The sequence below is a fragment of the Lepidochelys kempii genome, chromosome 1, assembly GCF_965140265.1.
Source record: "Lepidochelys kempii isolate rLepKem1 chromosome 1, rLepKem1.hap2, whole genome shotgun sequence".
Classification (NCBI taxonomy): domain Eukaryota; kingdom Metazoa; phylum Chordata; order Testudines; family Cheloniidae; genus Lepidochelys; species Lepidochelys kempii.
Window position 1 is genome coordinate 223,957,438 of NC_133256.1, and position 25,453 is coordinate 223,982,890.

The following is a 25,453-nucleotide window of genomic DNA, read 5'->3' on the forward strand; positions in this document are numbered from 1 at the left end:
GAGGTACAGCAAAGAGGCCTACAAAGTAGCTCTCTCTGAGGAGAGCCAGAGTGACCACCTCTCAAGATTGGGCCTGATCCTACAACACGCTCAGCACTCCCTAGATGATGCAGAGTGCCTCCAATTCCCACTCAAGTCACCTTCCAGAAGTTCTTCAGTATTTTGCAGGATCAAACCCCATTGTGAGTGGGACAATCCTGACCATCTCTTCTATGTTCCACAAGCAATATTCCTTAAAAATTTTGCCCATGAAAGTGGTAGCCTTCCCAAGAGGCTCCGAGGAAAGAGCTGGATATCTAGTGGAGTACTGTCTTGGAGGGGAATGATAGGGGGTGGTTCTGTTTATACTAGCTTAATCTATTGCATTGATTATTGGTTTTATTGCCAGGTAAGTAAATCTGGGTTAAGCGTCACAGAGGCTGCTGACTGTTCCTTTTGGTCAGATAATAGAGCAGTGCCAACTGTAGAATTTGGAGATGAACGTTCTTCCCTTACCCACCTCCCCCATAGTGAAGGCATTACGTCAGTAATTATGAGCCATTCTGAGGTTTTTACTGGTCAGTAAATGTCTGGCAAAAGGAGTTAAGGGTCTGAGACAAAACCAAAGGCTCATAAAGTGCTGTCCAGTCATTGATTGACTTGTGGAAACTGCGGAATGGGTCATTAACATTATCATAAAACCTTCTATTTCAGACATTCTAACTTTGCTGCACTGCTGATGGGGCTTTCCTCTCCCTGCGCCAATTTAGAACATTTGTTTCTCACCATTCAGAGGCCCATTAACTACTCCATTAGGGCAAGCTCTATTTCAAAGAGTTTAATCTTAAAACTAATTGGGAGTGGGCAGAGCTGGGGACTGGGAGGCAGGACTCCAGCATTCTAATCCTAGTTCTGCCACTGATTACTTGCTATGTGATCTTGAGCAAGTGACTCTGCACCTCTGCTTACCTACCTGTGTAACTGGTTTCAGTAATACTTACCAGCCTCTGCAATGGAAGTTGTGAAGCTTACAAGCTGCCTGTATCCTTCTGTAATATTATAAAAGCCCAAAGGAAGCTCAGAAGGTTCTTCCTAATGATATTACATGGTTCATTAGATTAGTGTGTGGCAGATGCTGAATGAAGACCATGGGCTTGTACATGGCTGGAGAATATTACTTACCTGCTATCCTTCCAATTGGCATTGCATGCTCCTCAGGAGGGGAGACAGACACCATGATGTGGTTCATGTATGCTAACTCTTCCCGGTGGGACAAATTGATAGGCTTTACCTCCCTGTGTAGCCCATCCTCAGACAACCGTGATGGTTTGAATTCTACAGAGTGCCTGGGGTTTAGTATCAAAGGGTGCATGATGGGGCTGGGCATCAGCTGGATGACCCTGGTGTTCTCTTGGCGGGGGCTGGAAGGCTTCTGAAGTACTTCAGGAGGAGGCGGGCAGTGGTTGTTCTCTATAGGAGACACTGAGAGAGGGTAGGGCTCTTGATGGTTGTTCTCTTGGTGATGCCTTGTCCCTGGGACTCTATCAGCTGGGGAGAGGCGGCGGATAGTGTTGTCCAATGGGGACTTCAGCGACCGCTGCTCAGGGTCTGGTGACGGCCGGTGATTGGTGGTGATAGGCGATCTAGAACGATGCAACAGTTCAATGGTGGGGGGGTTGTGATGGACTGTTTCTGCTGATGGTCTTGAAGGTCTCTGGACAAAGTTGTCTAGGGAGAAAAGATGAAAACCATAGATCATGATGAACGTGACAGAACCACAGGACCTAACTCAAGACTCAATGGCTTTCTGGAAAATATGCTCTAACACAAGTTACTGGGCTCAACACAGGGGTGACGGAGTGAAATTTAATGGCCTGTGATATACAGGAGGTCATACTAGATGGACTACACCTCTGTGAATCTACAAACTCATTGACACATTTTAACATAGTCTTCATTATACCTGAGAGGGAGGGAGTGTTGTCTATGAGAGTAGGAAATTGGTGGTTAGGACATCTCTGTTCTATTACCAACTCTCCAAAGAGTTTCCTGTGTGACCTTGGACAAGTGGTCTGTATTCCCAGAACCTCAGTCCCATCACCTTTAAACAGAATTACAATTATTGTTTGAAAAGCATTTTAAGATCCCTTGATGAAAGGTGCTAAAAAGTACACGTTGTTATTATTCATTTCCCTTTGTGCTACCTTCAAAACTGAACATAAATTTGTCCTAAGCCAACATAACCTGGCTTTCCTACAATAATTTAATAGTGGGAGCATCAAAGCCACGTAGGTGGGAAGCACTCCGTTAATAGTAGGAAATCAGAGAGGGTGACAAGAGAAACTTCATACATGGCAGCTTAATGGGGGACGTGTTTTTGTTAGGCCTAACAGCTTCATTGCTGTGCATATGTTACAAAGACCTGGATGCATGTTCTGACTTTCCTGTTGCTCTGCCTGCAGACCCTGTAACTGAAAATTGAAGACCAGAGCCAGCAGCAGAGTGGCTCAAGACATGGGACGAGTACTGGATACATTAGTCAGAGAGTTGTAGAAATCAGAGATGTGGGGAAAAAAACCCTGTTAGATCACCTTGTGAATATCACAGCCTAACACTTCAGTGGCAGGAAGTTTTGCCTGATAGCCTAAATTTCACCCCATCACCACTTATAAACCCTCTAAAAGTGATTTCACCAAGATTTTTCTCTTGTTCCATCATTCCAGATGAAAACCTTTTAGAGTGTCTGATACTGGAAAAAACAGAATGGACTTTTTGGGTTGGCCTTTTGACATTAGCAGTGTCCCTTTACATTAAGGAGAGCTCAGAAAGCATGGATTTAGAATATCATCTGCAAGGGTTGTTAACATCCACAAACCAAAACATTTGCTTCAATTAATAGAAAATAAACTGATTTTGGCTGATTAAGGCCATAGTTTTCTGAGTAGAAAGCTACCAACAGAGAGCAAACAAGGTGGGTGAGGTAATATCTTTTACTGGACCAGCTTCTGTTGGTGAGCTTTCAAGCTTACACAGCTCGTCTCTCTCAGCAACAGAAGTTGGTCCAGTAAAAGATATTACCTCACCCACCTTGTCTTTCTAATATCTTGGGATCAACAGGGCTACAACTGCCCCGCATACAACAGAGAGCAAAGGCTAACAGGTTTTTATCTAGAAAAACAAAGCTCAAATTTCAGCCCTGTTTGCCAATAGCCTCAGGTGATAAGAGCAGGAAACTGTTAGGCACATGTCAACAATCAAAATAGGTAAATGTAACTGTCTTATTTGTTCACTCATTCACTCTGCTCCTGTACGAAGGCTTGTTCTCCTTGCTCTCTCCTGTCAAGGGAGCACTGCCCTTTGAAGACCCTATTTAGGCAGAAAGGAATCTATGGGGTCCTTGCCTACCCTGGAAACCACACAAGCTGCAGTAGAGGGATCAGCACCGACCCATGCAAAAGCCTAAACATAGTATTGCTGGGAAGATGCAATTCCAGTCAGCACTGGCTCAGTGACCTTAAACTGACTCCTCTGCCCCCCGAAATGGGCACCTACATGATTTGCCAGCAGCCACCAGTTTCCTTGTGAAGGCCTAGGAGGAAACTATGCATGCCTGGAGTTTAGTTATGATTCACACACCTGAGGTCATAAACAAGAAAAATGTATTTGTGTAGCTAGTTAGGTTAGTAACAACGAAATGACAGGAGGAAATGAAACTTACGGATCTAGGCTATGCTCTAGATGAAAAACAAAGTTTAATAATGGGGCTTCAAAATGGGTTTAAAGTATATTGCTTTGAGTGGCTTTTTATATTGCTTAAAGTAGATGGCTTTGAGTTTGGCCAGTTGATATGGAAAGGACCACATTGCTCAAACATTGCTCAAAAACCACAGCCTGGTCTATGATCCTGCCTAGTGACTGCAGTTTAAACTGTGCTTAAGGAAGAATGTTCAGTGAGCATAGATGGGACCTAACATTCATTAACCACAACCCAAGGAAACCCCATTTGATTACAACTGCTTCCCCCATACCTGTCATATACAGTAACCTGTTTTCTACAGGCTGCCCAGTTAAACCGCCACATATTCATTCAAAAGCATTATGCTCATTCTTGGCCTATATGAGCAAAGATGCTTGAGAAATGAGAGAGCAACTAGGGACATTGCATGGTGTTTATTCTGATGTCTAGTAGCAGTGCCGAGCTTCTGTATGGGAACTGAGTCTGAATACTGAGCTGGAGAGGGACTGAACTCAGCCCATGAGCAGGAAGGAATGCCTTACGCTGCTGTCTACTGAAATCTCTGGTGGAAACTTTATGCAACATTGATGGGCTCCAGAGAGGGGTACCTTCATCCCTCCCCTTCGCCAGGGGCCAGGATGCTGCAATAAGGACCCTTCAGTGAAGAGCAATGGATCTCAGAGGACTCCCTCTCAACTCCTCTGTCAAACGTAGCAGGACCAGAAAAGGGATCACTTTGAATTAAATTCCCTTCTTCATCCTCTTAATTTGGAAACTGATACAGTTAAAACACACTGATGGTCAGCTTCGGATGTCCTTACTGAATAAGGTACTTTACTCTGCGAGCACATCCACTGTAATGAATGAAACCAAATGGGGTAAGGTGCTTCTCACTGTGTGTAAGAGAATCAGAATCTGGCCCTAATAAATGAAACATCCCTTTGCAAGCACTGCACCAGCTTGTGCCACAAAGAACACGTGAACACATCTGTTTGTGTTGGAATGCACCCTCAGACCATCCTTTCCATGTAGCTTTTTAAAAGTGAACCGAATGCTGTGGAGAGTTGCTGGCCCAGCTGTTCCTGTAGGGATGGGTGGGTGGAAAGTTGCTGGACTGACAGTCCTGGTGACTGAAACCATCTGTTTCTCTACAGAACAAGTGCAGGCAGCAACAATGCAAACTTCCTCCACAGCCTCCCAAGTCATTCAATGCTGATTCAGAGGGACCACTAGAGATGAGGGGCTAATTCAGTCCCCATGGCTCATTCGGCCCTTAGCATCTCCACAAAAGACTGCCAAAAGGTGTTTCCAAACCAATGCTGGGTGTGGTGGCATTTTTTAAAGAGATATGAACACTTGCACACCGGAAGCGGGACAAACTGGGAACTGACCATAGGCTTTGCAACTGACTTTGCATAGGCTGTGAAGAGCCATGTGAAGAGCCACCTCTTGGCCACAAATGATTTTGGTTGGATTGGTTTCAAAACAGATGTTAAAATGATGGTGATCCTTAGGAGCAACTCCAGACTCAGGTGGACAGATAAATAGAGAGAGGGAGATTGCAGAGGGAAAGAGAATGAGAGAGACCTCATCAGGGAGGGATACAAAAATCAATTTGATATCTGCAAAACTAGCCTTAAAGAAAATCAAGTTTGAGGACGGTAACATGCCAAGGACTCTACTGGCCCCTCTCCATTGGTCATTGTGAGTTAAGCTGGGGAGAATACCCAATAGAGAACACAGCACAATAGAAAAAGAGAGTACATGCAGGAAGGCAGCAAAGTGTTACATTTAGCTGGGCAAGTTCCTCACGCAGTGACATGAGACAACGAAGAGGGCACAGCAAGAGAGTCAAAGTATGCTCATTATCTGCCTGTGAATGCTTGGCATAAAGAGCTTCTCTCACTGCCCAGAGTACGTGTCTGGGAGTCCATAATTAAAACAAAATGCTCTTCCATTTGTATCAAAATAAAAATAATAAAATGAAGCTAATTGTAGTGGTTGGGAATGAGTATGAAGAAAGGAACCAGTGTCACAGCACTGAGTGCTCTAAGGACCAAGTAAAATAGGGCTACAAATTGCCTTAAGAGAGAGGACTTAAAGGAAGCAATCAGATTTGGTTAGCAAATGATGCAAGTGAATGCCTAGTCAAACAACACTGTGAAATCTTCTGTAGCTCAGGATTGAAACCAGGTGCTCACTAGCTCAGGATCGTCATTCTGATCTACCATTCCCTCCTTTGGCTAGTTGAGATGTTTAGGCAGCTGTAAGAGCTATTAGTGTTTCCATTAGAACCTGGCTGATACTGGACATATAAAGATGGTTAGTTTTCTTGTAGATGCTGAGGCACTTTGGGTCTTATTCCTGCGTCCATAGAAGTCAATGGGAGTTGGTCCTTACGGTTAATGGGACTTATGTACAGTGATCAAGTGGAAAAGTGATCCCATTGATGACAGAGTTGTGTGCAGTAAAGGACACTTGGTGTGGGAACCATTCTACCAGATTGTTAAATCTATAGCCTTTAAATCTTTGGATAGGCTTTAAATCATAACTATACTCTTCTTATACCTGTGCCTTAGCTACCCCAGCCTAAGAGATTTTGCCCAAAGGAACTGAGTGCTAAAGTACAAAATGTTCAAACCCACACACATTTCACAAAGGGTTCACCTGGCCCATTCCCAGTTTTCCATTAAAAAAACAACAAACCCTTGTGTGTGAATACAGGGCTCATGAAAGTGAGAGATTAATAACAGCCTCTGCCTAAAGCCAGGTATACTGGGCAGGAACTTTGTAAATTTCCTATATTCAGCTCTGCCAGCGCAACCTACTCCTGACTTGCATCACCTTCTTGTTATTCTAGTCCTGACATTCTCATACAGCTTTGCCAATGCCCCTCAGCCATGCACTACAGTGCCTCCTGTTATATCAGTCCTGGGCTCCCCACAGAGCTCTGCCAATGCCTCTTAATCCTGCCCTGCATCAGACCTCATCTGAATGTTGCCAAATTGTGCACTTCTAGGATAAGCGGGGACTAGGGTGAAATCCAAACTGTTTTTTATTTGTGATTAAGGATGGGAGATAGAGAGAACGGCTAGTTAAAAAGTTTCTGTAAAAACTTTTTTGGGATGGAAAATTGGGTTTTCAACTAAACAAAAATTGTCCTGGAAAGTGTTTTCTTCCAAAAAAATATTTTTTGTCAGAAAAACAAAACACCCAAATCTGAAAAATATAAAAAAATCCAAATATTTTCTGACCAGCTCTAATAAAGAGGAAAAGTGTCCAATATCTGCCATGCCATAAAAGCAAATCCATTCAAAAAAGCACCACTTGTTTTGCATCATGGGGAGACATCTGCAAACAGACTGGTGAATTTGTCTATATTGCTTCCAGATTTTATCCCAACAGTAAAACAAACTAAATTTAAGCAACAGTTCTACAAATGTTTCTTTCACCTCCTCAACTATATATGTGTCTGTCTTACCTATCTAGTGTTGATCACAGTGACAATGTGTCGAAATTTCAATTCAATCTCAGAAGTTTGGATTTTCCAATAAAAAAAAGATATCAGTGCTTATGGCAGGCCTCTGATCCTGCCACTATCTAAGATCTAATGGTCAGGATAGTTATTTATTTGTTAATTTATAAAATGTGCTTAATTACAAAACACATGGCACAGGTGCAATATTTGAAAGAGAAACACACACACACACGCATAGATATGTTGGTAATTATTTTGTTTCTTCTTTATATATATATATAAATAAAAAGAAGAACAGCCTTTCCCTGAAAACAAAATAATTACCAATCTTACAATTAAGGCAAAAGTTGAGCAAAAAAATGGGCCTAGCACCCTGCCATACATGTCAAATGTCTCTAGATCCACCAGAGGAAGTGAATTCCAAAGTCAAAGTCTCCAGTCCCCAATTTAGAGCCAGCCGATCACAAGTGCAGTAAGAGTAAATAAGGTGAGAAGGGAGTTTTCTTTCCGAGAAAACTAGGACCTGGGAGAGGAAAGATCTGTGCAACAGAGTGGGTTCTAGATATAAGCTCCAGAAAAGTTATCCCCACCTAGTATATTTTTAAACAGGCTTTGAAGCAGGACAAAATAGTGGAAAATAAATGGAGATTTACACAAGCAAAAGGCTGAAATTTTCTAAAGCACTAAGAATTTGCAACCAAATGGCTTGGTGGATCAGCTGAACATTCTAACAACTAAAGGACTGTTCCACTTCTGAAGGGAGAGAGATTGTTTTAAAATGAAATTTGTATTGGTTTAGAGTAAGAAAAAACCTTCTGACAGCCTCATCCAAACTGCTGACATAATGACACCTCCAGTAATAAAGGAGACATTATTACCTTCATCGTGGTTCTGGTGTAATATGACCTCTGGCTGAGCATGGATAGAGTTCCCAGGGTGGAAGAAAGGTGAAAATAGCATGCGAGCTTTCCTTTGCTTCAGAATATGCTGAAGGAGTTCATACAGCACGTCACCTGAAAGACAAACGAGCGGCTAAAGGAAATGAAAACTTACAGACTCTTGGAGAAGACTCATTTGGCCATTGGATGCATGAATTCAAAGCTCGTGGGTGCCATTTTCAGATCCAAAAGTGCCTGCAAGAAGAACTTGCATCTTTCTCACTCCTAAGTAAGACTCCTTCTTGGCAGTCCAAAAGTTGTACATGTCACGCAGAGGCAACAGTAGTGAAAAGTGGGGGGAGCAATATAAACCTCAGTCCAGTTGCACTAAATAGTCTGGTAGATAGATTTTGTACTTCCACATCACCTCCCATCTGAGGATCTCAAAACACTTTACAAACATTAGTTAATTAAGTCTCACACCTCCTCTTATTATTGTCCCAGTTTGGCAGTTGGGCAAACAAGGGCATAGAATGTTTAAGTCACCCAGCCAAAGCTTATATAGCAGGTCCATGGTAGAACAATGATAAGCACCCAGAGCTCCTGGCTCTGAGCCTTCTGCTTTAACCATTATTCAACACTTCCTCCCTTAAGTTTTACTGTATAATGAGGTTTTATCCTGGAGAAGATATACATTCCATTGAAAAGACATCACTGATGCTCCTCCACACCAGTATGTGTGCTGTGGCAGTGATGTTCCTGTGCCATTATGACATTCTATGGAAATCTAATGGAATGTTGATCAATTCTCCCCACGGCAAATTTAGCAGGTCAGTCAGGTCGAGATCCGTGAAGGTAGTGAGGCACCTAACTCCCACTGTCTCGTGGCTGTCAATCCAGGCTCACACAGAGCTACCTCTCTCAGGGCTAGCACTCATTTATTAGCAGTGCTTCAGCAGTCTTTTCCCATTCCAACAGCACGGCATGGGAATAACTTCCAGCACTGCTAAAGTTCGCAGGTAACAATATGGTGGCCTTAAAGGAACACATATTACAGTTGCCAGAAGACTGATTGTTTATGTGGTGATTAATTTACTGTGAGAATATTTCACCTTTCAGTGACCCTCCCGCCTCCAACTGTACATAAGTACATCTGGGCAACAGTGGAGGTACTTTTTGCCTTTTATAGCTGGCAACGATGAAGCAGTTAAGTAGAAAGAGTTAACGAAAGCCCAAAATGCAGGTGACTCTAAGTGCCCCAGGGTGTGTGTGATTAATCTTAATAATACCACATGCAGCCCTTTGCCTATCTCCTGCCCTCACATGCCGGAGTGAACAATATTCAACAATGGTACTTTGCCTGAAATATTAACTAATGTTCATAGGTGCTTTAACTGTCTTAGTTAAAGTAGCATTTAGGAGACCTTGCATTTTCTATTACTGTTATTTTTCTTATTTCTATAACACCTGTAAATCTATTTCATATTCAGCACTTGCCACGGTAAACCTCCAAGGTTCAACCTGTCGGTCAAAGATACTAAACCTTTTTTGTTTATTTCCTAACTATTTCAGCCTAAGTCATCCTCATTTCCATAGTCTGACTTTTTGCTCTATTTCTCTGTCTTGGCTGCCTTTACTATGTCAGGGGTGACTTTAGGGCACTTTTAATGTCTGTGATGCCTGAAAAATTAATTAAAAATGAAGCCTCAAGAATCCTGTCACCTTATCCATATTTAATACATAATGAGAGACCAGAGGGGGGATTTTATCACATAATTTGTATTTTACAAAGCAAGACAGAGACACACACATAAATTGTGCTGGATCACTCCAGAAAAATACAGTGGTCATCCTTAAAAACTGCACAACCTTTGCCTTAGGCCTAGTCCACACACAGCTTTTGGACCAATATAAGGATTTCATGAGGGATGTGATTTCCTACAAAACAGTACAAGCCCTTGTGTGGATATATTGGTTATACTGGTATAATGGTTTATATCCTGGTATAGCTATTCCCATTAGGGAAAGGGAATAAGTTATATTGGTATAAGCACATTTATACTGCTATAACTGTATCTACACAATGGGTTATAATGGTATAACTGTTTTGGTTAAAAAAAAAAAAGCACACCCCTCACTGAAATGCCCCTACCAGTATAGTTAAAGGGGTGCAACTTTTGAGTGTTGCAAGCCCTTAGCTAACTAAATAACATTTGGGCAGAAATGGCATTATTCATTTCCCTATACTTTAAATACAGAAATATCTGGGAAACACTTCAAATACTGAGATGTTGTTATTTAGTAATCTACAGTCATCGAAAAGTTTTAAGGGTGACCTCTGTGCTTGTTATTGCTGTATGTGGCATAGATTTAGCAGGCCTGAATGGAATGTTTTCTCAAAAGTTTGTCAACAGCTACCATAAAAAAATGAGAATAAAATTTTAAATTGAGTTCACAGATCAGTAGTCTGTAAAATCATGCCTCACATTCAGCAAAGTAGGAGCTCCATTCACAGTGAGGAAATGAATGCGAGAGCCCAGGATTCTCCTCTGTGAATGCTCAGTCTCCAGCCCACAGATGCTTAAATCCAGCTGACGTCAAGTGCAGTAACAGTACATGCAGGGAGAAGAGAGGTGTCTCTCCTAGACAGCTAGTGCTGGGGAGTTGCATGCAGCACAGTGGGTGCTACATACAAAACACCAGAAAAGTTGTCCTGTCCCAAGTTATTTATTTATTTATTTATTTCTTAAACAGTCAATGGGATTTAAGCACGTGTTCAAGCGCTTCGCTGAATCGGGGCCTATATGAAAAAAAGATGGTCCAGATCCTGTATGAGGATGCTATTACAGGGAGGTGCCTTCGGGGTGTCACAAGGTTAGCGTCTTTCAGAACTACTTCACATTTTGATTGGTTAGTGCGACACCATCTGTATTCCTGTGTCTTTACATTGGAAGTCTGATTACAGCTATTTTCCAGGCACTCAGTTCAAGCTGTATGATCATCTCTGGTAGCTGATTGAATTACAAGCCTTTTTATTTAGCAGGGGTACCCTGTATGGTCATAAAAAGAAAGCTAACAACTTTTATTTAGAACCATTCATTCAAATGTAGTTAAACAACCCTGGCACAGGAGAGGAAGGAGGTTCAGTGGGATTATAATGCTGGAGGCGACAGACTGCAGGGAATATAAATACAGGCAGGTGACACACACATGTTTCTAAATCTTCTGAGTGAGTACATGACTAAATTATTTGGCAACAGGCGGATTGATTCACACACCTGCCTGTGCTTTGCTGGGGGCTGGACTCCAGCATGTGAGAGAATATGGGCAGGGTAATGGGAAGCCCACGGGGGCTGTAAAAGAGAGGAAAGGTCCCCAAGGATGAGTTTTGCTGGAGCTTTTAGCAGCACAATCAGCCGAGTCAACCACCGTGATACAGAATGCTAATGCAGGCTTCTTAAGAGGCTGGAGCAGTTGATTAACTCCCTACTATAGTTGGGTCTATGAAATGAAAAGTCTTTAAACGACAGAGCTGGATGTTCTAAACTGCGGCCAGGCAGTCTTTCTCTGGGTTTTGCAAAGGGTTTTAACTAGAGATGGGCCAGGCACTCTCAGTTTGGGTTGGAATCTAAACCCTCTCAAAGTTCAAGGACGTTTGGATCACTCGCTCCCTCACCCTTTCTTATTTTACTGGATGTTTCACTCTTCCCCCAGCCTAGTCTGCATGGCTGTCCTTGTCTTTCCCTTCCCACCCTAACAACTATGGCTGTCTTTTCTTGTCTCTGCAGCCCACCTTTCATGGCTCTCTTCCTCCCTCCTTCCCTTCCCAGAGTCTGTCTCTGCTTCCGTCTCTTTCCTGCTCCATCCTTCCTGGTGTAGATAAACCTCACCTGAATGAGGAGACCTGTATCGAAAGTCCTCTTTGGTCAGGAGCAGGAGTGCTTTGCCATTCATCTCAAAAGTGTTGCTGTCAATCGGCCTCAGGGAAAACTCCTTCTCTGCCCACTTGAGCCACTGGGCCACATCATCCCTGCTCCAGTAAACTGGCTGCAAGCCTGTGGGAGATAGAAACACTGTGGTCATGTTAAGAAACTGGAACAAAGGGCAAGCAGTTCTGGGAAAGGACTCCTGAATCACTAACTGCATTTGGATGCAAAGCCTGAGATTGGTCTGGGGGAGCAATACAAAGTTACATCCATGCCCCAATACTTTACTGTGATTCAGCATGTGTGAATCAGCATGTGTCTGCCTCTAAACAAGACACAAGACCACAGCTTTCAACTGGCTGGATAGAGATTGAGCTCGTCTACATACAGTTACGTTGGTTCGTGTGTGTGTGTGATTTTTAAGAATATAATTATACTGGAACAACCCCTAGTTTAGATACACTATAGTTTAGTCCCCTTCCTACATAGAAATAAACTACACTGAAGAGCTCAAAAGCTTGTCTCTCTCACCAACATAAGTTGGTTCAATAAATGATATTACCTCACCCACCTTGTCTCTCTAATATCCTGGGACCAACCTGGCTACAAAAACACTGCATACTATACTACTATAAGCACATTTGTATTGATATAACTGTGCCCTTACAAGCAGGGTTGTGTCACTTTAAATATAATACAACTTTTGTGCATAGACAGGCTTAAGTTTGGTCTTGGTGCCTGATCTTACTACTAGTGAAGTCAAAGGGAGTTTGGCCATTGATTTTATTGGACTCAGGATGAGACCTGGGATAGGTGAGATTAAAATATCAGTCTTACATACAATTTTAAAATGGCTTCCTTCCCACGGAGAAAAAACAGGCAGCTGCTTATACCTAGATAGATAGGCAAGCAGATTATCTCATCCACGGGGAGATAAAAGCTTCCTTTCCTTTTCCCCTTATGAGATGACTCATTGTTTGACTTGTTACAATGCGTTATGTAGAAAGGAAAGCTTCACACTGTGCATAGAAACAAAATTTGCCATATCTGATCAGATCTTTGGTACATAGCCCCTGGCAGTGGTTAAAATCTTATGCTTCAGAGCAAGATGAACCACCCTTCCTTATATTGCACCTGGCTGATTGTATGCTGCTGCATATGGGAAGACGTTTCCTTCCTGACACACTATTCTATGAGACTGATTACCCCAATCTTTGCAAGCATAACTACAAATCTCCTAGTTGGTTACTTTTTAAAAAAATGATATGCAGCCCTTTTGCCAGGGTTAAAAAAAAAGTCACGAGTAGTGAATTCTGTTCTGCTGGTATGAAAGATTCAGATTCCCAAAGCAGCTACTAGGAAAGCCTGGGCATCAAGTTACATACAGAACTGAATCTGAGTCAGGAGGAGAATTGAGAGCAAGCTTCTGGAGCTTCAGATGAGCACATAGTTGACTCCTGAAAGGAGTGAAATACTGCTGATCGAACACAGCAGTATGCACAGCAGAAAGACACCATATCAAATTGTTCTTCATTTGTAATGTACCCCTTAGCTGGCACGATGAGCCATTTACAAAATGAAGAATCACATCAAATTGTCTCTGCAAGAGGACCTAAACGCTCCACCCCTCCCCCAGTGTAGTCATTGGTTAGGGTAGGGTCACTGAGGTGGGTGTTTTCTGTAGCTCCACCCTTTGGAGAAGGTCTATGCAAAGAGATGGGCAGCATGGTCTAAAAATGCTGAGACTCAGGCTCATCTTCCTCTCTGGGAGAAGGAATTCCACAGCCGAAGGTCCTCCCAGGGGAAACAATCTGTTCCCATACCCCAAGAGTTTAACCCTGACCACTACCAGCTGCCGCACCCGTGTCAACTGTAGCTCTTGTGGTTGAATGCAGAGGATGACAGGAGAGCGAGGGATAGCTCAGTAGTTTGAGCATTGGCCTGATAAACCCAGGGTTGTGAGTTCAATCCTTGAGGGTGCCATTTAGGGATCTGGGGCAAAACTTGGGGATTGGTCCTGCTTTGAGCAGGAGGTTGGACTAGATGACCTCCTGAGGTCTCTTCCAATCCTGAGATTCTATGATGAGGTGGGGTCTAATATCACACAGATCTAGGACTTTAAAAAAGAGGAGAAAGACCTTGAAACACCCCCGAGTGACTTTCCCTGCCTTCTGCACAAATACAGATGGTAACAAACACACCAAAGAATATCCCCCAACATTTATAAACTATGTAATGTTTCTTTGCATTTCCCGTCAGCCTCTCCCACAGAGCAACCATTTCCTCATTTATTAAACACCTGTTTCTTTTTCCAGCCAACATGCCTCCCCTCCTCTCCCTCTTTCATTCATAGTTTAATAGACTCTAAGACCAGAAGGGACCTCAGTGACCATCTAATGTAACCCCCTTCGCTTGCATCTCATCTTTGATTCACTTAAACAATGGTGATTGGATTGAATGACTCTTGTATGTGGATGTAGTGCTTTCTCAAAAATGCTTTCTATGAACACAGCCACGTCATTAGGGAATGCTGCATTCCAAAACATTTCCTAGTTTAGTCCTCAAAGTTCCAGTCTTTAAATCCTTCTTTCCCCAAGAAAGGTTAAACCTGTATCCTCCTGCAGGAGGACACCTGTTAGGTATGTGTCCTAGAGGAACTAGATTGTACTCTCTAGAGCAGTGTTTTTCAATCTATGGTCCACAAACCCCTGGGAGGTCTACAGACTGTGTCTAAGGGGTGCACGAAAGGTTGCCATTACCATAGAACTATGGTTTTCGACCTGTGGTCCGTGAACCCCTGGGGGGGCCACAGACTGTGTTTAAGATTCCAAAGGGGTCCGCACTTCCATTTGAAAATTTTGAGGGGTCTGCAAATGAAAAAAGGTTGAAAACCACTGCTCCAGAGCACGGAATCTGGGTTTTATAAGGAAAACACCAAGTGTGTCTATGGAGCTATATAGTAAACTCTAATGATAAATAAACTCTGCTCCCCAACAACCTTTCTTTTTCAACAAAAATTAATTCAGACTCATGGAAGTAAGGGAGAGCCAGCAAGGCTAAGGCCAAGCACAGTAATGGCACAGGCTGTAGGGGCTTCCTACATGCAATTTTGTCAGTGCATCTCTCTTGAACTGCAACCCTGCTATTCCAGTCTTTGTGTCTCGACCACCAGCTCTGCCTATGCACCTCAATCCTGGGCAATGACACTCCTTTCACTTCCAGTGCTGCCTTCTCCCAGTTCCCTCCTGCAAGGCTCCTGAGGCCTGACATGGAACACTCCCTGCTGTTTTACTTCTGGACCCTCACTCAGCTCTGTTACTGCACCTCACTCCTGTCCTGGAAGAGTTCTACACTTCTTCTGAACAGACGCTTCCAATGGTGCCAGTTAGTATGGTGGTTTTGGAGTGTGGAAAATGAGAATATCAAGCTCATTTTAATTTGTGTCTTATTCTGTCATTTGAACCAGTCTCTCCAGTGGTGATAGGCTAGTGGCATAACTTTCTACATGTCTACAGCCTACTTCAGTGATTATCTCTGGGTAGCTAATTGGTGCAATTTAATTACAAACAAATAGAAGCAGCTATCTGCATTTTGAGCTTTATTCATCATTGGAATTTTGATAACATGGAAACATCCAACTAGAGTTTTGATTAGAAATCTGAAAGATGAAGCAAGACACCAAACTTCTCAACTGCATTTCACCTTCTGCTAAAAGGTTGTGGCTTTTGTAAAAAAATACAAGATCCTCGCCATTTTATGGCACACCAGTATGATAATCTCATGTGATCAACACATTTTATAGTTTACAGTGCATTTCTTTACAGAGTATACCACAAACAATAAAAGTAATTATCTTTCCAGGCCCGGAACCCAAAAACTGGTATGTGAGTGTTTTCTGTTTGACCTGGTCTATACTATTAAGTACTACCCTGTCTGAACACACTTGTATTAGGTGAGTCAGTGATGAATACAGTTCACTGCTCTGGATAGACCAGAATAAACCATGTTCAGCATCATCTTGGCAACTGTTGTTTGGACACAGTAACATTTCATAGCGTATGCCTCTGTTCAGTCTACTCCTAGATCTGACACTGAATCACTTTGACTTTCTAATTCAACTTCCCCATTGGTAAAATGAGGTAATACTATTTACCTCCTACCCATGGGCGTGTTATGAGAATTAGTATCTCTCTGTAGTGTTTTGAGCATATAAAGTGCTATCAAAGACAACAAAACAGGTTAACCACTTCTCCTTCTTGATATTCTCCTCTCTTCTCATCCCTCCCTCACTTTCCTGTGGAACGATTTGCTTCAGAGCACTCTGTTCACTGCATGACAGTTCCTTTGCAGTGCTGAATCAATTCACTCCAGAGAGGCCTTTTGTGGAGGCGCAGATACAGCAATGTGAGTAAGTGTGAGGCAGGCTAACGTCACTGAAAGAGTTGCTGACACCTCATGGAAAGCTCCATTCAGAAACAATGCTGCCCTGTAGAGTATCACATATTTTCTTGTCCTCTTTTTTCTTTTCTTATTAAAACGGATCTTTTCATGAAAAGAAAGGTATCAAAGGGAGGACTGTACAAGCTCAAGGGGGTTTTAAGGCAGAGAGGAAACCTAACTATATAGACCTGCGGATACTTCATGAATACATTTGTCATATATTCTCCGTAAAAGAAAATGAACCCTGCTTATGCTGTGTTCTATATTTTTGCCATTTCTTTTCCCATTGATCTTTATTGCCAGGGACACTGTGCAAGAAACACTCTTTCTATATCCCCCTTACCCTCTATTCATAATAAAGGGTGCTTACTGCATCATATGAAAGTAACAAAAGCATTTACTCAACAAAAAACAGTGAGGATGATCAGACCTGTGCTACAAAATGAGGGCTAAATTCTGCCTAATCCAATAACCACTGAGATCAGTTAATCATTGACCTTACTGGGCATTGGGCCAAGCCCGTTGGGCAGCATCTTTCTCCTTAAAAATTCCCAGTTAAACCAGTGAGATTAGGGAGGCGGTAGTGGTGGCTAGGGCACTGGCTTGGGACTCTGGAGACCTGGGATATAGTCCCAGCTCTGCTGAGTGACTTTGGGATAGTCACTTCACTACTTTATACCTCAGTTTCTCCAGCTGTAAAAAATAGGGATAATGATGCTGCCCTCCTTTGTAACGAGTTTGAGATCCATGGATAAAAGTGCTCTACAAGAGCTAGATGTTGTTGTTATTATTCCATGTGAATAAAGATGGCAGAATCTGGCTCTGAGAGACTCACATTCTCTAGCTAGCCTGTCTTTTGTCAGCTCCTGAGCATTAGCTTCAATAGAATAAAATTATTTATAGTGCTTCTTGCAGTCTTGAAGCACCATATGCATTAACGAGGGAGAAAAACATGCACTCGCCTTTCTGGCACTGCAGGCTGGATCTTGGTATTTTAATAGATTTTCTACTCCTGTTGCTTATTCTTCACCTGAAGTCCTGCTTCTAACATTTGTTACATTAGGTGGGATAAAAATGATGAGGTTGATCCACTCTCATGTTCCCGGGCACAAACTGATAACCACCTGGAGTTAGGAAGAAACCCACTCCCAGCTCCTCAATATGGTAGTATGGTAGCCCAAAATAGGTGCAACAAAGAGGAACTGCTGGGGTGGTTTACACCTTCCTCTGGCATAAGCAGCAGGGAAAAATAATCACTCATACATACACACTTCAGAATTAACTGGTTTTAAATGCCATACTTCCCAAGTTTTCTGTGAGGCAACTGCAGGTCCCTAAAGAAGTGTTTGCTTTGGGCATTAAAACAACTCTGAGCTGCATAGGCACTCCACAATAACACATATATTCATAGATTTTAAGGCCTAAAAGGACCATTATGATCATCTACTCTTCCCTCCTGCATTATAGAAGCCAAAGAATTTCATTCCGTAATTCCTGAATAAGACCATAACTTCTGGGTGAACGAGGGCACATTTTTATGAAAGATATCCAATCTTGACACTTGGCAACACTAACGTTCAGTATCTCCCTTTTCCCGTAAGAGGAAAGGACATGTGTGTTTCATATATGTACTGTATGCAGTAAATCACGTATTTTAGATGTACGTTACATATGAGTAGGATGTGTAGTATACAGTATGAAAAAGGCCTTTTTCACATTAGTTCCAATATGAGTCAATAGATGAGGTCAGAAGTTCAATATATAAATCATACCCTACTTACACAGCATTCGCAAGTAAATTACATATATTTTTGTTCCATTTAGGCTGGGAGATTCCATCCTAATGCCTGACTACCTTATAGGCAAAAAGAAGGGGGGGGGGGGGAAAGGGCGCGCGGGAAAGAAAAGACTCCCTGTTCATTCATCCTTTCCAGAGAGCAGATGGAATTGTTTTCACTCCCACACTGCAAAGTACTTATCACAGCTGGGAAAACAGCAAAAGGACCAGCACATGCAAATCAGCAGCTTGGTTTTGTACACCCAGGGACCCAAGCATCATCACTCTGGCAGCGTCAGGCAGGGAAGCCCTGACTACAGAACAATACACAATTCACCAGTGGGAAAACTGCACTAGAAATGTTCACAAAAAGCAAACGTATGCTATCAACCGATGCGTTCTGAACTGAAGTAGAGGCTGGCTTTGTGTTGTTAATAATCTGCGATGTGCTGTATTATTCACATAACATAGCACACCGCCCATGGCAGAAAGAGGTGTTTTTGATGCTGGGTGGGGCCAAGAGAGTGGGTTTCTATGCCCACCACTGTTAAGGTACTGTGGTGTGCACGGGCAAACATAGGCTTCAGAGCCGGAAAGACAGGGGTCTAGTTCAGGCTCTGCCACTGACTTAATGTGTGGTCGTGGGAAGTCACTTCACCTTTCTGTCTCAGTTTCCTCATGCAAAGGGCTCTGATGAGGATTTATTAGTGCTCTGAACACAGAGTCATAAAATATAAGGCCAGAAGGGACTATCAGATCATTTAGTCTGACTTCCTGTACGTCACAGGCCACCCGCACACTAAACCTAACAACCAACATTAGACCAAACTATTCCAACCTGCAGGAGACGAGACTGTTCTGTGCCGCGGGCAGAGAAGGTGTGCCAATGCCAGAGGCCCCTGCAATGAATGGCAGGGAAACGACTAGATGAGATATACCCAGTGACCAACACCCACATGCTGCAGAGGAAGGCATAAAACCAGGTCACTGCCAATCTGACCTGGGGGAAAATTCCTTCCCAGTCCATGTATGGTGATTGGTTAGACCCAGAGGCGGCTTAGGGTTTTGTGGGGGTCTGGGCCAGAATTAGTGGGGGCCCCTCCCCACCCCTTCTGCCTGAAGTCCCCTCCTGCCCTTCCAGGGGGCTCCTGCCAGGGAAATGGGGTTGGAGCACCAGGGCTTCCCCCCCGGCTCTGCCCTTCCTGCCAGGGAGCAGAGTCGGGGCGCGAGGGCTTCCCCCATTCCCCAGCTGGAGTGCCGGGCAGGCACTGCAGGGCAAGGCCCTGTGCCCTGACCCTGCTACCCGGCAGGAGTACCGGGCAGACAGGCACAGTGGGTCAGGGTATGGGGGGGGGCACCCATTTTTCCAGGGGCCCCCAATTGGCTGGGGCCCCTGGGCACAGGCCCGTTGACCCAGTGGCTAATCCGCCACTGGTTAGACCCTGACCACGTGAGCAAGAACAAGCCAACCAAGCACCTGGGAGAGAGAATGCTAGGTGCCACCTCAGAGCCCTGGCCCACCCTGCCCAGTGACCCATCTCTAGCCGTGGCCATCCCGGAGGCTTCAGAGGAAGGAGATAAAAAAATAAAATAAAATGTTATAAAAACGTTAAGTATGACTACTGCTACCTTTCCCTTACTACTACCCCTCTTTCTTGCCAGCTTACCAGTGCTCAGAGGAACGATGCAGGCCCAGGGCTCGGCTCTTGAATTAGAGAGCACAAACCACACAGAGCTGTTGGAAATGTGTGCTAAGTAGCATGAAGCTAATTGTGTTGAAGGGGTTTTATCACAAATTGAATCACAAATCGAGCGCCAGTGCGAGGAATCCCTCCCTCCTGAGACTGGAACTGAACCCTCTCCATTCAAAACAACAGCTCAGCCATTCTTATTACTGGTTTCAGAGTAGCAGCCGTGTTAGTCTGTCTTTGCAAAAAGAAAAGGAGTACTTGTGGCACCTTAGAGATTAACCAATTTATTTGAGCATGAGCTTTCGTGAGCTACAGCTCACTTCATCGGATGCTTTCCCAGTAGATGTTAGCACTGGTGGTCAGCAGGAGGAGGCCAGCAGGCATTTAAGACAGGGTGTTGCAGGGATAGTAAAAGCAGGATGGTTAAGGATTCCTATCTTCATAGGGAATTTCTCCTATTCCCAATACGTGGGCATGCAGGGGGTCTGGTGACAGACACAGACAGATGGCTTTGTGGCATGCTCACCTACCTGGAGACAAGCAGGCGGCACTGCATGTGAGCTGGGACAGCTGGTGTGATGCCGACTGGGAGGGGGTGTGTGATGCAGCCCTGTAATGGGGATTTGCCTACTTTCTGTTGGCTCATGTACTGTGGTAAGTGCCCCGAGGGGGCTAGAGGGCTGTGAATGGTGACTCCTAAACTGCCTGCTCGTGACAAGTGTCACCTGGACTGTAACCATAACAGGGCCAGAGCTGCTGCTACTGCGGCTGGCAGCGATTGTCCCCTCCCGTAATGGGAAGCTGGTCCTGCAAGTGGGGGCTCAGAGACACCAACTATTAGGCAGGGGTAGCATGTTAATGACTACATCAGAAAAAGCCTCAGGCCGAAGCGTGCATTGGCCAACTTCAGCTCAGGCTGACTACGCCCCAAAGAGGATTAATTGGGGGCTGAGCATTGATTGGTGGAGGGGAAATTGACTGAGAGGTGTGTCTTGTGGGGGAGAGCAAATAGGATGGGGGAGGAACTTTACTGGGAAAGAAGGAACTGGATGGGGAGTAGAGGATTTCTAGCGTGAGGAGTGAGGGGACTAGCATGCCTTACCCAAACAAGCCTTGCATGTCATCAAAAATGTTGTAAAACTGGCTTTAATTATAATATCAAGATGTAGAAGTTCTCCACAGTCCTGGCAGAAATCTAGCAGCTGTAGAATAATAGCAAAGGCCAACCACCTGAAATTCACAGACCTTTTGCAATGGGAGATGGGACTAAAGTAAAGAGCGGAGGGCAACTGAATTCCTTTCACCACTGAACACGAGTACAGGGTGTGCTTTGTGCACACAGTCTACTTGTGAGCCCTGTGTACACCATGCATGCTGCATTTTTCTATAGAATCATAGAATCATAGAATATCAGGGTTGGAAGGGACCCCAGAAGGTCATCTAGTCCAACCCCCTGCTCGAAGCAGGACCAATTCCTAGTTAAATCATCCCAGCCAGGGCTTTGTCAAGCCTGACCTTAAAAACCTCTAAGGAAGGAGATTCTACCACCTCCCTAGGTAACGCATTCCAGTGTTTTACCACCCTCTTAGTGAAAAAGTTTTTCCTAATATCCAATCTAAACCTCCCCCACTACAACTTGAGACCATTACTCCTCCTCGTTCTGTCATCTGCTACCATTGAGAACAGTCTAGAGCCATCCTCTTTGGAACCCCCTTTCAGGTAGTTGAAAGCAGCTATCAAATCCCCCCTCATTCTTCTCTTCTGCAGGCTAAACAATCCCAGCTCCCTCAGCCTCTCCTCATAACTCATGTGTTCCAGACCCCTAATCATTTTTGATGATTATAATTATTATATAAGTGCTTATTATATAAGTGCTAGAGAAATTAATGAGAGGTAGAATTCTGCAGATCACACAGGTAATACCAGCTTTAACTTCTGCCCAAGGGCTTACTCTGCTCCCTATGACAAGCTCTTAATTTCTCACTAAGAGTACTGACTGTGTGGAGACCCTGCAAACTCTAGACACCCTGGTCTATAGGGCTACCCTGTCATATAATAAAATAATAATAAATAGATCAAATTGTTTTTCTAATGCAGCCTATGGCAAGTCTGAGAAACGTATTGATTGGCAAATGCTCGAGTTGAACGATGAGGCTCTGAGCTCTCTGGTACAGGGAAATAAATCTTTCCAACTCCCCACACCCAGTGCCAAATGCAGCTTCCTGGAAGCAGCTACGGCCCTTTCTGGAACTGAAGTGAAAATCCCATGTTCCATCACCTCTCCTGACCTGCTGACATGACACATGGTTTGCATTGCTGATCAAATGCGCAAGCAGGACTCTAAATTAGCTTGTCAGCCTGAGATAGCTTACTGATTAATGAGAGCAGATGAAGTCACTAATAAAAAAAACCCTTGAAATGTGGTGGGGAAGAAGAAGGGAGGAGAGAGAAGCCAAATGCTCCAAAATTATACAAGGGAAAAGTTTCTTCTCTTTCCATAGCGGAGCTTTTCTTCACAGATGTAGATTAGCAGCTGAGGAAACCCACCTAAAAAATTACTGCAGAACTGCATACTACTCTTCTAAATAAACTACCAGAGTAATTGCCCCAAAATAATGCAAGCCGAATCCTGAAGTCCTTACTCAGGGCTGGATATGACAGTGAGTGTAAATCTGGAGTAACTTATTATAGTGAATGGTTTTACCCATTATAACTGACATCAGTGTTTGGCCCACACTTTTTATTCCTTCAACTTACTTTATTGGGAGTTTGCCTAAGTCAGGACTGAGTAAAACCAGAGTAAAAAGTGCACCTGAGGACTTAGCCCTCAGTAGCAGTGCTACCATTGTAAGCTGCAGCATTTTGGATCATTCTTGTAGAATACTACAGCACCCTGAGAAAGCATGGACATTATTTAATTACAGCAATGTTTTTATCTTCAGTTATCTTTATTTAACACTCACTATGTGTCTGTGAAGATAGTGACACCCACCCACAGTGCATATTTGTCATGTATGCATTTATCTCTATCTTGTCTCTAAATTGCATGTGTCTGTAAGTTTTACCTTAGCACAAAACTTTCATCATCATCACCTCCATCGTCATTCACTGTGACATACCAATGTCTTATGTACTAAAGTGGCCATGCCAGATGTTCAGGATTCAGCCTGGGGTAATTACCAATTGGAGGAGCTGGCAGTCACAGCAGTAAGTGAAAGACCTAGTAACATTCTAGGAACGCATTAAAGAGGCCTTGTCAAACAATTTTTAAAAGTCCTTTTTATCCCCTCCAGCTCCCTTTTCTCCCCGGTGCACTGTTTGCAAAGCCCTCTTAGGCCATGTCTACACTGCCACTTATGTTGGCAAAACTTATGTCATGGGTGTGAAAAAACATGGGTGTGAAAAAACATGCCCTCCGAGCAACGTAAGTTTCGCCAGCATAAGTGGGACTGTGCACAGTGCTACGTCGGCAGGAGAGCTTCTCCCATTGGCACAGAGCGGCTACACAAGAGACCTTGCAGTGGCGCAGCTTCAGCGGTAAGGTCTCTGTAGACATAGCCTTAGAAGCCTGAAAATACCATTTCTTCCAGGGAAGGATTAAGGCAGGATGAGCCAAGAGAAGGCCTAATGCAGCAGTGGCCAGTGAGCTGAGGACAACATAGCACCGCCGATTGCTGCCAGTCACTCTGTCCCTCCCTGCTGTGGGGGCAATACCCAGGGAAGGAGGAAATTTGCTTGGGTCATTCAGTCATTCACGTCATGTCACAATGTGACTGTAAATAAGGACAGCAGGGGGTCATGTGACTTTTACTTGGGCAGTACGTGCAGCTGTCTAGGGGATGGGGATGGGTGAAAGTTTGGTTGGATCTGGTCCCAGTTACAGTTCTTAATCCACCCCTGACTCCTTCCTAACTGATTCTGGCTGCCTTCCATGGAGCACACTTTTCTTTCCCTATTCCCCCTTCCAAAGGAGCCAAAATAAATGTCTTCTGTTACTTGTTTCCTTGCTTGTGCACCAATATACCCTAAATAACATTAGCAGAGCTCTGGGAATAATGTTCATTAACTCATTGCTTATGCCCAGCAAGCAGTAGCAGCATGCAGGTTTGCAGGTAGGGGTAGGGGAGGTTCTCCTACAGGAAGTTTGTATTTTTAAACTTCTCAGCGATTTTATTTTTAAGTCATGAAATTATTTAAGATAGGTCAAATGTTAGGCTTAAACTACATTGTGTTACTGTTTCCCTTTGAGGCCTGGTCTACACTACTGAGATGTAAGGCAGCTTATGACGTAAGGTTGGCGCAGGGCAGATACTGTGTTGCTTACATCGCCTGTGGCTGCCTTTGACAGCCCAAGCCCCACCGTGCAGGGCTGACAGCTGGAGCCAGGCTACCCCCAAAACCTGCTCATTTCTCTAACTCCTCTTCCTTCTTACCCCCACCTGTTTGTTTCATTCATCTGGTGTATCTTATTGTAAAGCAAGGACTGTACATTCGTTGGGGGCAGGGACTGTCTATCACAGATGTACTTGCTTAGCACAGTGGGTCCCTGATCTCAGACTGGGGCCTCTAAGACTGACTATTACCATACAAGTAATGAATGAATAAATAATAATAAACTGATCAGCATAGTCTGAACTCATGCCCTAACCCAGTCCCCTGCCTACCCTCCAATCATTTAACAGTACTCCTTCCCATTGTAAAGATCTTATTCCAGCTCAGATGAGGTAGAACGGTGGTGGAATCAGAAGTATTGGCTTCATGTTGCCATTCAAACAACACATCAGAGGGATCTAAAAATCAAGGAAAATGTTGCCTTTATAATGAAACAGGTTGCTGGAATTAAGATGGCACTTTTGGCAATTTATCACTTGACCTGTCATCCTTTTGGTCACTGTGATCTTTCCAGTGGCTGCAAACACAAAGGAGATCTCAGTGCTTAGAAAGAGGCACCAGGAAGTGATTTTCATAATTCTGAATTGGGAGGAAGTTTTCAAGTCTCACACTTTCATAATCCAGCAAAGTGCCAGCTGTGGCATACTGGGATGTTGCAAACCCCCCGTGCTAAGGAGCTGCCTTCTTTTCCCAAGGATATTTCTTTCTCAAAAGCCCAGACCATGGTGAAAAGTTCCTTGGGTCTCTTTGTTTTAAGGAATTTTGGCTAGATTTTCTGTTCTTAACTCAGCCGTGACTGTGAAAAAAAAAATACATCACCATGTTTTCCAGGCTGTTTCCATGGAACATGAAACTGATTTTGTCACAGAAGAGTCCACTGTGAGACAACAAGAAGTTTGCTCACTTCCTCAGCATCTGGGGTCCTATAATTCTGAGTCATGGCCACATTCGCTCTGCTACTGTAAAAGCAGAACTTGGCAAGGCAGCCAGGTTCATGGCTCAGTTTGCCTGGAAATATTAAGTAAGGCAACGCACAGAAGATTTCATTTACAGTCAGGGTGAAGACATGGAGCACACTTGACCCAAAGGGTTTTTTCATTGCAGGACTTGTTTCTATGTTCCAGCCCTTTTCTGATGGATTGCTAATCCAGGGGGC

The 25,453-nt window shown here is 43.8% G+C and overlaps 1 protein-coding gene across 4 annotated transcripts in view; it reads right to left on the reverse strand.

Annotated features, from left to right (window-relative positions):
* Positions 1-25,453, reverse strand: part of ETV6 (ETS variant transcription factor 6) — a 165,145-nt gene that overhangs the window by 23,276 nt on the left and 116,416 nt on the right. For 3 of the 4 annotated variants that reach the window (XM_073315678.1, XM_073315667.1, XM_073315695.1), the window contains exons 3-5: positions 11,962-12,126; positions 8,072-8,206; positions 1,162-1,707 (exon numbers count right to left, since the gene is read on the reverse strand). In XM_073315678.1, the coding sequence (XP_073171779.1) occupies positions 1,162-1,707; positions 8,072-8,206; positions 11,962-12,126 (846 nt within the window). The remainder of the gene's footprint in view (positions 1-1,161; positions 1,708-8,071; positions 8,207-11,961; positions 12,127-25,453) is intronic. The other variant, XM_073315686.1, reaches the window with a different exon arrangement.